Source organism: Chelonoidis abingdonii, chromosome 5 (genome assembly GCF_003597395.2).
Source record: "Chelonoidis abingdonii isolate Lonesome George chromosome 5, CheloAbing_2.0, whole genome shotgun sequence".
Lineage (NCBI taxonomy): Eukaryota > Metazoa > Chordata > Testudines > Testudinidae > Chelonoidis > Chelonoidis abingdonii.
Genome location: NC_133773.1, coordinates 21,167,564 through 21,180,720, shown reverse-complemented (window position 1 = coordinate 21,180,720; position 13,157 = coordinate 21,167,564). Strand labels below are relative to the sequence as shown.

Genomic DNA, 13,157 nt, shown 5'->3' with positions numbered 1-13,157 from the left:
TTGGGTGCTGGAGGGGACTCCAGACTGGTACAGGGGGTTGTGATGCAGGAAGAAGTTTGGGGTCCCAGCAGCTCTTACCATGACTCCAGAAAGCAGCTGCCAGGTCCCTACAGTGCAGCCTCTAGGTGCATGGTTGGCCAGGGAGGCTCCACCCAGTGCCCTCGTGGTTCTGGCCCGATGGGAGCTGCGGAGGCAGCACTAGGAGAGAGAGCAGTACATGGAGCCTCCCTGGTTGCCCATGCACCTAAGGGCCATGAGGAGCTGGCAGTTGGCTCTGGGAGCCATGCAGAGTTAGGGCATGCAGGGAGCCCGCCTTAGCCCCGGGCCCCTGCTGCACTGCCGACTGGACTTTTAACAGCCAGGTCAAAAAACAGATGCTCAGGGCTACCAGGGTGTGAAGGCATGGCAGGTTCAGCATCCCTACTCCTGCCCTGTGGCCTTGCGCTGGACAGCAAGCCCACGCAGAGCCTGTCACGCCTTTGCTGTCCTAGGTACCCATGCAGGCTGGATTAAAGCAAGTGTGAGCACCTGACACAGTTGCACCCCAAATTGCAGTATGGAGCATAGAAATATAGGGCTGGAAGGGACCTCAAGCAGCCATCCAGTCCATCCAGCTGTTCTGAAGCAGAACCATGTAAACCTAGATCATCCCTGACATGTGTGTCTAAACTGTTCTTAAAAACCTTCCCCGACAGGGATCCACAATCTCCTTTGGAAACCTACATATCCCGTGAGAGAGGGGTCAGAGGGTTCTCAACCTTTTTCATAAAATGCTGCCAACTCTCCTGATTATATCACAATTTCACAGCATTTGGTTTATTGGATTTACATATTTGGTATTTTCTCTTAAAAGCGACATTTTCTGAAATCAAGGGGTTGCCTGAGAATCCAAGCTTGAATTTGGATATCGCCTAACGCAATGGAGTCCTGGTCCATGACAAGTCTTTGTAGGTGTTATGGTAAAACAAAAAGTAAATACTGTAATTTATGAAAGAGTAAGTTTCTGGCTCTCATGGTTGCAGAGTAAAGTTTAAGAGTACTTGTGGCACCTTAGAGACTAACAAATTTATTTAAGCATAAGCTTTTGTGGGCTACAGCCCACTTCATCGGATGCATGCAGAGGAAAATACAGTAGATAGATATACACACACACACACAGAGAACATGAAACAATGGGTGTTACCATACACTAACGAGAGTGATCAGTTAAGGTGAGCTATTACCAGCAGGAGAGAAAAAAACTTTTTGTAGTAATCAAAATGGTCCATTTGCAGCAGTTGACAAGAAGTTGTGAGGAACAGTGTGGGTAGGGGGAAGGGGGGAATAAACCTGGGAAATAGTTTTACTTGAAAACATAACTGAGTTGCAGACTAAAGGCTCAAAAGGCAAAGAAAAAGGAACCTCAGGTGTATTATTTACAATTTCATAATTTTTAAGACAATCATGATTTTGAAGGGTCTGACTCATGATTTTTGAACACTTGAGATTGGTAATACCTGGATATATTTGGGACTCCCATAACTCAACAGCATACACAGGCTTCTACTTCCCCCTTTAAGATTCCCTTATATTTGTATTTAGCCTGAAAACCAAAAAAAATCCCATTGCAAATTTTTTTGCTTTCATGTTGAGACACTGAATGATCACATTATGATGCATAGTAATATTGCCATCTACCCTGAAAATAAATAATTGAAAATTCCTAAATTATCTGGGGAGTTAAAGGCCTATCAGCCGGTCACTGATCTCCAGCAAAATAATGGAACAGCCAATACAGGACTCAGTTCTGATTCCACAACTCAAGAAGGATGTTGATAATGATGTTTCAAAGAACAGCCACAAGAATGATTACAGGATTAGAAAACATGTCTTACAGATAGAGACTCAAGAAGGGCATGCTATTTCGCTTAAAGAAAAGGTTACAGGTGACAATCAAAGTCTGTAAGTACCTAGATGGGGAACAGAAATTTGATAATAGATGGATCTTCAGTCTAGCAGATAAAGTTATAACAAGATTCAATGGCTGAAAACTGAAGCTAGACAAATTCAAACTCAAAATCAGATTTAACAGTGAGGGAATTAATCACTGGAAAATTTACAAAGGGCTGTAGTGGATTCACCATCATTGGAAATTTTAAATTCAAGATTGGATGGTTTTCTAAAAGATATGCTCTAGTGTAAACAGTTAATTCTGAGATAATTTTATGCCCTGTGTTACACAGGAGGGCAGACTAGATGATCACTGTGGTCCTTTCAGACTTTATAATCTATTAATCTGAATCCCACAAGGTCATATATTAGCAGACACATTAAAATAAAGACAACCTTATTTGTTAGATTCCAGGCAGGTTTCAGCCCTGTCCTCATTATCTGTCTCTTGTTGAACAGGTTGAATGTCATAGATTTGGCAGTGAGGTAGTTAATTTTTACAGACACAGAAGACAACTTTTCTCAGCGTCACATGCATATCAACAGCAATTTTTTCAGCCATTGGAGGAGCTTTTCCTGGTCTCTGAAAAATAAATAACGTATAGTGTTTTAAATAGTGACTAAGTGTGAATCGAAGTACTGAAAGTCTGTAGAAAAATGAATCTCTTTATGGAGCTTTTGTTGCTTTTACCTATAATAATTTATGCCTACATAGAGGCTTTTGTGAAGCTTTTCATTCCTGTGAAGAGGAAGTCTGTCAGTGGAGAGCTTGTTCTCATTACCGGTGCTGGTCATGGAATTGGGAGAGTTACAGCCTATGAATTTGCCAGTCGACAAAGCAGATTGGTTCTATGGGACATCAATAAGGTAACACAGTAAACTTTATCTCCAGTACCACCCCATGCTGAAATTATTGTCTTTTATCAGAAAGAGGAGGTTAGATTAAAACCTATCTATATACTATACATGTAACTCTTCTGCCTGGTAGTGTTGGCAGCAATAAAGAATGGGCTCAGTATCTAGGGGGCTCTCTTAACAAGGCTTAGCCATCAGTCATCCCCCATCATTTTTACTAAAAATCACAGGTCACAGGCTTCCATGAATTTTTATTTATTGCCTGCAACCTGTCAGTTATTTTTAGTAAAAATACCTGTGACAAAATCTTAACCATGAGCAGACACCTGCCACACAGCACATTGGACAGCGTCCTTTGCCTCAGTTTCCCACCTTCCAGTGTGAACATCTCACAAATGAGTGCTTCTTTAACACACTTTAGTCCTTTCCCCCCCCCCCCCCAACTTGCATTCGTTGTCTGAGGTCAGTAACATTCCCCAGAATCCAGGTTTGCATTTGGGTTGGTTTATCTCGCACACCAGAAAAAGGATGAGCAATGCCTCTGCAACTGCCAGCAGTTACCACCATTGCTGGCCGCTTGCTGCTGCTTCTTCCACTGCTTGTTACTGCTGCTATATCTGCCACCGCTTGCTGCTTGCTACTGCTGCCGTTGTTATCTCTGTCACTCTTGGCACCTCTGGGATGCCATGTTCTAAAGTTCTACCACTTGACTACTAAAGGGAATTTTAACCCAAAAAAGCCAAAATTGATCACTTTGGCAAAGCAGTTCTGTCTGCTGAACACCTAGGCAAAATAGGTGAGACACAATGCTCCTGAAGTCTTTTCTCTCAGTTCATGGCTAGATGGCAGGGGAGAATTCATTCAGACCCTGGTTTACATCCACATTCTCACAAGTGCTCAACATCCACATTTGCCTCTAATGGTAGTCAGAGCACTGATTGGTATGCTGTGTGTAAGTAGAATGAGGATTTTGTGCCCCTTCTAAAAGACTTTATGCTGTGGTTCACATAAATATTCACTTAAATGGAATTGTAGTCAACATGCCTGTCTGTTCTGTTTTCTTTTAATGGGACACCATGATCTTGAAATCTAGTCAATTTGGTGGAGGGGGGAGGAATTAAAGTATTTTCAGGTTCTACACCTGCCCCTGAGTCCCTTAGATAATTTTGATGGTTCTACAACCATATTTTCTGTTTTTAACATGTTTTCCATTGCTGTATGGCATCAATGGAGAGAAAAAACTGTTTAACAACAACAAAAAATACGCCCCCAGTCATGCAAACTTTTAGGTCTGATCTGTACTTAAAACTTAGGTCTACATAGCTACAATGCTTAGAGGTATGAAAAATTAGTGGACCAACTGGTGTCCTAATAATAGGATCCAGTCCAGGCAACTCTGAGAAACTGTGATTTTCTCCTTTTTCATTTCTAGCATGGTGTTGAGGAAACAGCTGCAGAGTGCAGAAGGCTGGGGGCCACAGCTCATGCTTTTGTGGTGGATTGCAGTAAAAAGGAGGAAATCTACAGTGCTGCAGAGAAGGTAAGACTGCAGTGTGCATGTCCCAGAGATTACCCAAGCATGCTACAGCTTCAGTGAAGATTGGGGAACAGAAGCGCAGGGTACCTGTGATGTTTTGGTGATCCCCCAGACCAGTAAGGGGTTCCATCACCACCTTCCTTGTAACTTTGTGAGCCTCTGTGCTGTGCAGCTATGGTTCAGATTCCTGACAACAATAGCCAGTGCACAAGCATAAGGTCTCACACTGGCTTCTGCCAGCCTAATTACTCTTACAGGGCGACACCAGAGCCCTTTCAGTCCCAAGTACCCCAAGGTCCATCCTCCCCAATTTCTTCACTACCAGACACTCAAACTTTTCCCTTCTGCCTCCGGAGTCATGAAACCAGATACCAGTTTACTTTGGCACACTCCACAGTTTACGCACGAGGGACCTGCTTGGGGTGAAAATAAAATGTTTATTTAACAGAATAAACATAGATTCAAAGATGAAATAGTAAGAGAGAACAAATTTATACAAGTTACATGGAAACTAAACGTACAGAGACCGCCTTTACACTTCCATAGTAGATAAAATCCCTTTCCTAAGACGAGTTCCCTATTGTCTCTGAATGGTTTCCCAGTGTACCTCCTAGTCTGGATATGTATGTCATAATGACCATCAAGTTCAGAGCATCACCTGCTTTCATAATATGCTTTTATAATACAATAATACAGTGTGTATTCTACTGATCATTTGGGAGGTTTAAACCTTCCGTTCTCCCTTTGGGGTATGTGGCCCCTGTTTATCACAGTACCACAGTCACCTCATTCATATAATTAATAAAATCTCACTTTTCCCACCAACTTCTGCAGGAGGAGTTAACCAATAATTAAAAGGGAAAGTGTCCATTCTGATGCTCTTTATGTTTCCTCTTCGACATCATGACTTTTCTGAATTTGCCCCTTGGATTGTGCGCTCTTTGGAGTAGGGACCATCATGTTTTTTAATATCTAGTCCAATACTAACAACACTGTGGGCACTTAAACATAGAATTTTATATTAAAAGTACTATAATTCTATAGATGAGTTAAACTAATTTGGGTAACTTTCAGCATCTTTTGAATCTAGTTTTTCAGAGCTCTGTAATTAATACTGGAGATTGATTCATATTGAAGCCCCAAATCTGCAACAAGCTCCCTGGGGTGGACTTAAAATTTGCATAATTTCCTCTGATGAATCCTGATTCTTTTGGTGATTTTTTTTCTCTGCAAAAAGCAAGGTTTTACAATAGGCTGAAGTTCAAACGTTAAAACCAACTAAACTAGTTGGTATAACACAGTCAACTCTACAATTCCTAGCTCTGCATGTAACTATGTATTTAAATTCTTTAATTTTTAAAAGGTGAAAAAAGACATTGGAGATGTTACCATCTTGGTGAATAATGCAGGAGTGATTATAGCTGCCGATCTACTGTCAACTCAGGACCATCAGATACAAAAAATGTTTGAGGTCAACATTCTTGCTCATTACTGGGTAAATGTCACAAGAGTGTCAATGTGTTAAGTTTCATTAAATAATTAAAATATATATTTTAAGACAATAAATACTTTAGTTTTAAAATGCACTAAACAGTGATCTACATAGAAAATACATTTCTCTCTTGATTGCTCTGTTGCTGTCTGTCACACACACTTTTTCTTTCTTTTTAACTGTTTTCAAGACTGCAAAAGCATTTCTGCCAGCCATGATGAACAACAACCATGGCCATATTGTCACTGTTGCTTCAGCAGCTGGTCACTTGGCAACTTCTTTCATGGTGACTTACAGGTATGTGATTTTAAATTTCAACCTCCTTCACCATTTTTAAATTTTTGTTTCCTACTGACTAACAAGGGCTGTCCTTATAACCGACACCAAAGATACTATTCCAGTTCTAAGAGATTCTTGGAGAAGTAAGTGCTCATGTACAGTATTACTTTAAGAGCATCGCTGTACCAGAAGGTAAGGAGCTCCCTGGTATCTAGCAATGAATTTCAGCTGGCTTTTGACCAGCTCCGTGTACCCCAACTCCCTATTGTTATAACCTATATTTAAAAGGTCTCATGTGATATGTCACTGGAAAACTAATAATTCACTGATTATTAATACTCTTGCCTAATGAATGTGCAGTCAACCCACAAAGGATTATGCGGATGTGCTGAAATTAGAACTAAAATGTGTTTAAACCAGCCACATCAAGGGGAGTTGATAAACAGGTTTTCTCCAGCCAATGGGAAATTGAGGCACAGAGAGTTGAAATGACTTGCTCAAGGTCACCTAGCAGGCCAGTGGCAGCTCTGCCGCCCAGTCCAGTGCTCTAGCCACTAGGCTACACTGCCTCTTGGGAATAAAATCTTGAGAAGGAAATCTTGCGAAGATGACATTACTGAGCCAGCTGATCCTACTTGAAAGCCTACTGATGGATTGTATAGACATTAGAGCTGCATGACAGATAATTTTCTGCCTATGTCAAAAGTAACTGGGATTGGGAACTGTTTTTCAGCTGGATCATTTGTAATTCTCTTTCAGTTCAAGCAAGTTTGCTGCAGTTGGATTTCATAAAGCCCTAACACAAGAACTTTCTGCATTGGGAAAGGATGGAATAAAAACATCATGCCTTTGTCCTGTTTTTGTAAATACTGGCTTTGTCAACAATCCAAGTATGAGGTAAGATTTGAAAAGCATTGAATAGTGGGAATCTCAAATGCCTGTCCTTATCAGTGTCTTTTCTGACTATTACACTTTACTCATTTCTAGGTCTGGTGCTCTGTTCAATTACGTAAAAATGAAGATAATCAATACATAGTATCTCAGCTCCATAATGTCAGTTAACCCACCTAGTTGTTATATTTGTACTATCTTGATTCATCAGTATTTAAAGCATCCTAATTTAAATTGATTGACCCTAATGATTCCATGATATTCAGTACTACTTTTAACATGTGCCTTTCATTTCAGATTAATGAAAGTTTTGGAGCCAGAGAAGGTTGCAAATAAACTGCTAGAGGGGATATTGACCAACCAGAAAATGATTTTTGTTCCATCATTTCTGAAGATACATCTAATATTGGAAAAGTAAGTACAGGAAATATTAGAAAAACTCTAGTTATAACTATTTCTTAATGTGCAAATGTCTAGATTTTCTTCTTTTATCTTGAAGTTTTGTTTCAGAAAAACACTCATTTTATTACAGTGGAACCAAATCAATAAAAGAAAGTATAGCAGAATGGTAAGCCACTTGACTCATAAGTGATCAATAGAAAATGAAACCACCCCATCTTCACTGATGAGTATGTTGATGTCAGATAGTTGTTATCCTCCTGTGACAGCAAATATCTGCACCAAAAAATGTTTTACAAAAAGTATATACTAAGATAGTAGTCTTCAGATATGCTAAGGGCTGTCTTAAAGAGGTGGGTGATCAGTTGTTCTCCATGTGCACTGAGGGTAGGGAAATAAATAGTCAACTTAATCTCCAGCAAGGGAGACTTAGGTTAGATATTATGGAAAGCTTTCAAACTATAAGGTTAGTCAAATAGTAGAATAGGTTACAAAAGGAGGTTGTGAAATCCCCATCATTGGAACAGGTTAGGCAGACATCTGTCATGAATAGTCTAGGTGTACACGGTCCTACCTCAGAATGGAAAAATGACCACTTAAGACTTCCTCCAGCACTACATTGCTGCTATTCACTGTTTTAAAATATAACAATAGCACTGTCACAAAATAGTTTAAGTCAGAACAGTGTCTCTCTCTGTGATGGTACTAATAGCTCTTGCACACAAAAAAAGGTTAGTTCAGTCCCCTTCTCATTGGCTCTGAGGGGTCCCTTTTGCAGTGGAACCAACATGGTTATAAGTGCACAGAGGGACAGATTTGTGGTTAGAGGTGTTAGGGGATATGCAGAGGAAGATGCACTTTCTGTAGAGTATGGTGTCACCACTCTGCCTCAGTGAGCAGAGCATGAGGCATGGGCATCTTGGGGGAAGGTCAGAAGTGGGGCCAAAGATCCTGCTGCATCACAATCTTTCTGACCAACATTTCAACCTTCCAGGCCATCAGTCTCATAAAGGCTAAAGTAGCTTCTTCGGAATGGCTCCAAAACTGCTCTACAGCCTAGGAAGCTGGATTTCTCCCCTATACCTCCCCTTGCACTTCTGCCCAACACCCAGCCCAGTTACAAGATTTGCCCCAGAGTGCAGATCCAGCACCAGGTACTGCATGTCAAATTAGCTAATTCAGAATAACATTTCCAATTAACTATTTCACTGTTTGATGAAACACCACTGACAGTAGAGCACAGGATCCTTAAACTGATGTCACACTCCACAGAAAATGTCTTTGACTACATCTACTTTTAAAATGCCACAGTAGCATAGCTGCCATTATGCTGCTGCTGTAGCATTTCAGCGTAGACACTTATTACAGTGAGGGAAGAGGTTCTCCCATCGCATAGATAATCCACCTCCCCAAGAGGTGATAGCTAAATTGATGGAAGAATTCTTCCATCACCCTAGCGCTGTCTACCCTGATGATTAGGTCAGCTTAACTATGTCTCTCGAATGCACATTTTTCACACTCCCGAGAGACTTAGCTACACTGATGTTATTTTTGGCTACGTGTCCACAAACATTTGATTTGATAAATCCTAAGTTTTTGTTAGGGTTTGTCCACAGAAACATAAAGTTGGAGACAAACTGGGGTGTGACACAACCCTGCTGCAGACTATCTGTGTGGACCCTGCTGACATGCATTAACAGTTCATTAATGTGCTGTGATTAGTCCCATTTCAAAAAGGACTAGGTTGTTGGCTCATTTTTACAATTTTAGATTTATGAGCTAAAAGCCCTCATTATACTGAGTAATAAGAGAGCTAACATGGCTAAAATGTGCATGCAGCGGTGAGGACAGACAGAGTTACAAACTTTTGTCAGCTGTACAGAAAAGGTTATTATTAGATAAGTTTCAAAGGTGGCTTATAAAATGACCCACATAATCTCAAAGTTTCTGAAGCCTCGAGAATTCAGGGTTTAGGGTCCCACCAAAGCCACTAACAGTCACTGAGATAACCTAAATCGAGAATTTTTTCAAAATGAAATTACTGACATCATTTTCTTGGGACCCAATAGTAACTGGACATGCAAAAACCCATGGGAGGAACGCTAGAGGAAGGAAACTTCACCTGACACTCTTCACAAATCATAACCACAGAGTGTGAGGGCTTGCTTCCCTGTGAGAGAAAGAGGGCATCCAGTATACAAATCCTTCAGCAGAAGCACAAGAGTATCCCTGCGCCTCCAGCTGTGGAGCCATGTCGCCACAGAATGCTGCACAGGCAGTAGCCCTTGGAATCCCCACAAAGGGAGGCAGATTGTGGTGGAATGGGACTGGACTCTAGGAATAACATCTTTTAGGGCTGTTTAATTCTTTGGCCATATTCTCCACAAGAGGGAAGTTATTTGCATACATCCAGCTCCTCCTGGCCCTCTCATTCTGGCCCCAGGCCAGCATCTCCTCTTTCCCATTATCCCCCTTTCCTATAGCAGGAGGGAGTCCAGCAAACAAAAGTTCTGTGGATCCTGGGGAGATGATCGCACACAGTTTTAAAGTTTCTTATTATTTCAATTAAATGTTTAAATCTCTCTTCCAGGATTCTTCCAGAGTATGCCTTGGCAGCAGTGTACAAGCTGCAGAATATTCAATTTGACGCAGTTGTTGGATATAGAAACAGAGTCCTAAGTGATTAGGTCATCACCCTCCCCCTCAAACCGCACAGGCTGCAGATGGTTCATGTTTTGAGTTCAGATCAATTATTCAATATTTTGATTCATTCAGAGAAAAAATGGAAGACCCATCACTTGCCTTCCCACAACAGCGACACTTGATACACACTGCTCTGAGCATCAATGAATTTCTGTAGGTAGCTGGCTGGCTGAGTTTCTATTACAATGATTATTTTAATTCTTCTGGGATTTGCTAGTATTGTGTAATTAACTGAATATGTTAGGGTGCTAAGAGCTTTAGGTGGAAATCTTTTTATCATTCTAAATCTAAATAAATAAATAAAATAGACACATACACAAATCCACGTGTGCATGACAACAGACTATGCAGGAGCAGTGGAAAATGCAGTCCTTCAGACTGAATGTTGCTTAATTTTGTTGGCACCCAGATGTCATGGTGATCCTAGCTATTCTGTAAAGGTTCTTATACCACACTCATCACCATAGTATCTGACCACCTAAGTCCTGCATTGACTAACATGACTGCCACATGGGGGAGAAGCGCGTGTACTGGAGTGTCTTGTTTTGGGAGAAGGTTGTGGGTTTTCTAGCTGGAGGAAGGGGGGATATTTTTTAAAACTATGCATATCGCTATATATTTATGTTGGAGACGGTAAGGTCAAAGAAATGTGCCTTGGTCTTGGAGCAAACAGCGATGAGGTTTGCAGTGGTTCTTACTTCCAGGGGGAGTTCAGTGCACAGTCTCAGACCAGCCCCAAAGAAAGTTCTGTCTCCTGCATGGACAAGCTTTACCCTTATTGTAGAGGGGTCCATTGTGCAGAGGAATCTAGTTGTCTACATATCCTGAGATCAAGCCGTGAAGCGCCTTGAAGATAAGGACTGAGACCATGGACTTAATTTGACATTATATGGGAAGTCAGTGGAGAGAGCAAAGGACAGGTTTGATGTGCTCCCAGTAGCCTATGTTGCTGAGAAGATGCAGTGAATTTTTTTGTGTTAGTTGGAGTTCCCCAAGCACGGAAGGCTTCATGCCCAGGTTGGTTTGTCACATTGCTGTAGTCCAGCAGAGAAGTGACAAAATAATGAATAACTGAGGCCATATGTACATGTACCCTTGCCACTCCTTATCATCTACTCCTCTTCCTCTCTGCTTCCCTCCTCTTCCGTCAAAAGAAGGAAGTATTGTCTCAGCAGTATTCCATGTCTCCTTGAGAACTGCAGAGAGACTCAAAGGAGCTGCTGGGGAAAAGAGTGCTACAGTGAGTCCAGAATTCCTCTCTGCATCAGACGGAGAGGATTGTTACAGATCAGATTTCAGTAAAAATCAATTGTCTGAGCACAAAGTAGGAAGTCACCTGCAAACAGCCATTGAGTCCATGAATTATTTCGCCCACACACCTGTGTAGAGGGGAAAAATGAGAAATCTGGTACTGTACTGCTTCAGATCACGCACATTTTGATGTTTCATTGTTAGCTTTTGTAGATAGAGACTCTTATCTTTATTTCTTGCATGGAGCCAAACACTTGGCTAAAACAAAAAATCATAATTCAGGTGTAACTCACATGGTCAAAGCATGACTCTTCGTCTCAGTCCAGTGGTTGGAGCAAAGAACTTTATGGACCTAATCCTTAAGTTTCAGAGGTTGAGGTTCATGGTTTTAGACTGAGATATCAGAAGTTCAGTCCACACAGTTGATTGTTGCCCAAAGTCACCCAGGGAGCCAGTGGCAGAGCAGGGAATCGAATCTGGGTCTTCTGAATCTCAGGGCTTTTGCCTGGGATCTGACTCCTAAGATCCAAGCCTCACAACATAAAATTAAAACATATTTGTAAGTTCTGGTATTTGTAAGTTGTAGTGTTAAAAATATTTCTCTCTCTCTCTCTCTCTCTTTAAAACAAACAAAGAATTTTCAGACTACAAAGGCATTTCTGCCAGCAATGATGAGAAACAGAGGTAGATTGGCTTCAACAGTTGGCCATGATATAATCGCGTATCTATAGCTATATTTTAGTGTTGATTTTTTCCATGTAGGTAGGGGAGTGTGGTAACAACCTCTTTCCTTTCTCTCTGCTGGCTATGGCCAAAAGATGAAAATAACTAGTTCTCTGTTGGAAGAAGGGTGGAAGCCGAAATGCACCTTCTTATGCTGCATATTTCATTAACATACCTAACCCCAACCAAGTCTGATCCTCTTATTTCCTCCCTTTCCTTCTCTCTTTTATTATCAAAACTAGTAAGAGGTACATTTACAGAGTCATAAAATGGAACCTGCATTTTTTGAAATACCATTAGCTTGTGGCTAGAGCAAAATACACTGAAATGAATGGGAGTCCATGACAGGGCAGCTAGAGAGAAAATTTTTGATAGGAAGCCCATGTCAATTGCAAAAAAAAAAAAAAAAAAAACCATTGGGGTTTCAGGGTTTATTTTTCAAAGGGTTTTGTGCAATCACAACACCCTTCCCACAAAACAAACAAACCTTTCTAATTACGTTCCCTGCCCATGGCTTAAACATCACCATTTATCAACACAAAACTGTATAAGCAGCACAGCAGAACTTCCTGTCCAGGCTTCTAGAGACCAATAAAGGGTGGAGACTTAGAAGGGCAGTAGCTAAGCTTGATAGGAGCATGGGTGACTGGTAGCACCATGGAGGGAACTTATGAATAGGAGAGAATTTGAGAAGTTACCAGAAAGGTTGCTGAGTGTTGGACTGATCACCTGGAAGTAAGAGATTGTTTAGGGTGGATTAGGGAACCGGGAGAGTTGTTTAGGGTGAGTAAGGTTGCTGGACTATTACATCCCTGCTCCCCGTTAGTCTCCTTCAGCTCAGCTAATTATGTGCTTCTGCTCAAACAATTCAACCACATCCCAGTCCTGTCCCACCATACAACGCTCGTCCCCTCCGTTAGTTTCTGTTCTCATTCCATTCCCCACATTGGGCCCTCACTGCCCCAGCCCCCCTGGTAGAACAAAACAAGGGTGTGGTTACAGAGACCACAGATCATTCCCCCTCTAGAAGCAGGGGAGCTCAGGCCAGCAGACAGATCAGGGAATGGCAGAATGCCGCAGACAGAGGGCTCTGGCTAC

At 41.4% G+C, this 13,157-nt stretch overlaps 1 protein-coding gene across 1 annotated transcript; it reads left to right on the top strand.

Moving 5' to 3' along the window:
• The first annotated feature begins 1,146 nt into the window (after positions 1-1,146).
• On the top strand, positions 1,147-10,392 carry LOC116836569 (17-beta-hydroxysteroid dehydrogenase 13-like). Its single transcript, XM_032800268.2, has 7 exons — positions 1,147-2,796; positions 4,217-4,324; positions 5,685-5,816; positions 6,004-6,110; positions 6,852-6,989; positions 7,281-7,397; positions 9,973-10,392. Exons 1-7 carry the CDS (start codon positions 2,587-2,589, stop codon positions 10,067-10,069), a joined length of 909 nt encoding a protein of 302 aa, XP_032656159.1. The 5' UTR covers positions 1,147-2,586; the 3' UTR covers positions 10,070-10,392.
• The last annotated feature ends 2,765 nt before the right edge of the window (positions 10,393-13,157 follow it).

Bases quoted from the DNA above. Each gene is read 5' to 3' on its own strand.
- LOC116836569 (XM_032800268.2), top strand. From the start codon at position 2,587: ATGAATCTCTTTATGGAGCTTTTGTTGCTTTTACCTATAATAATTTAT. The intron at 6,111-6,851 runs GTATGTGATTTT...ATTCTCTTTCAG, and splicing joins TCTTTCATGGTGACTTACAG to TTCAAGCAAGTTTGCTGCAG. The intron at 7,398-9,972 runs GTAAGTACAGGA...TCTCTCTTCCAG, and splicing joins ATACATCTAATATTGGAAAA to GATTCTTCCAGAGTATGCCT.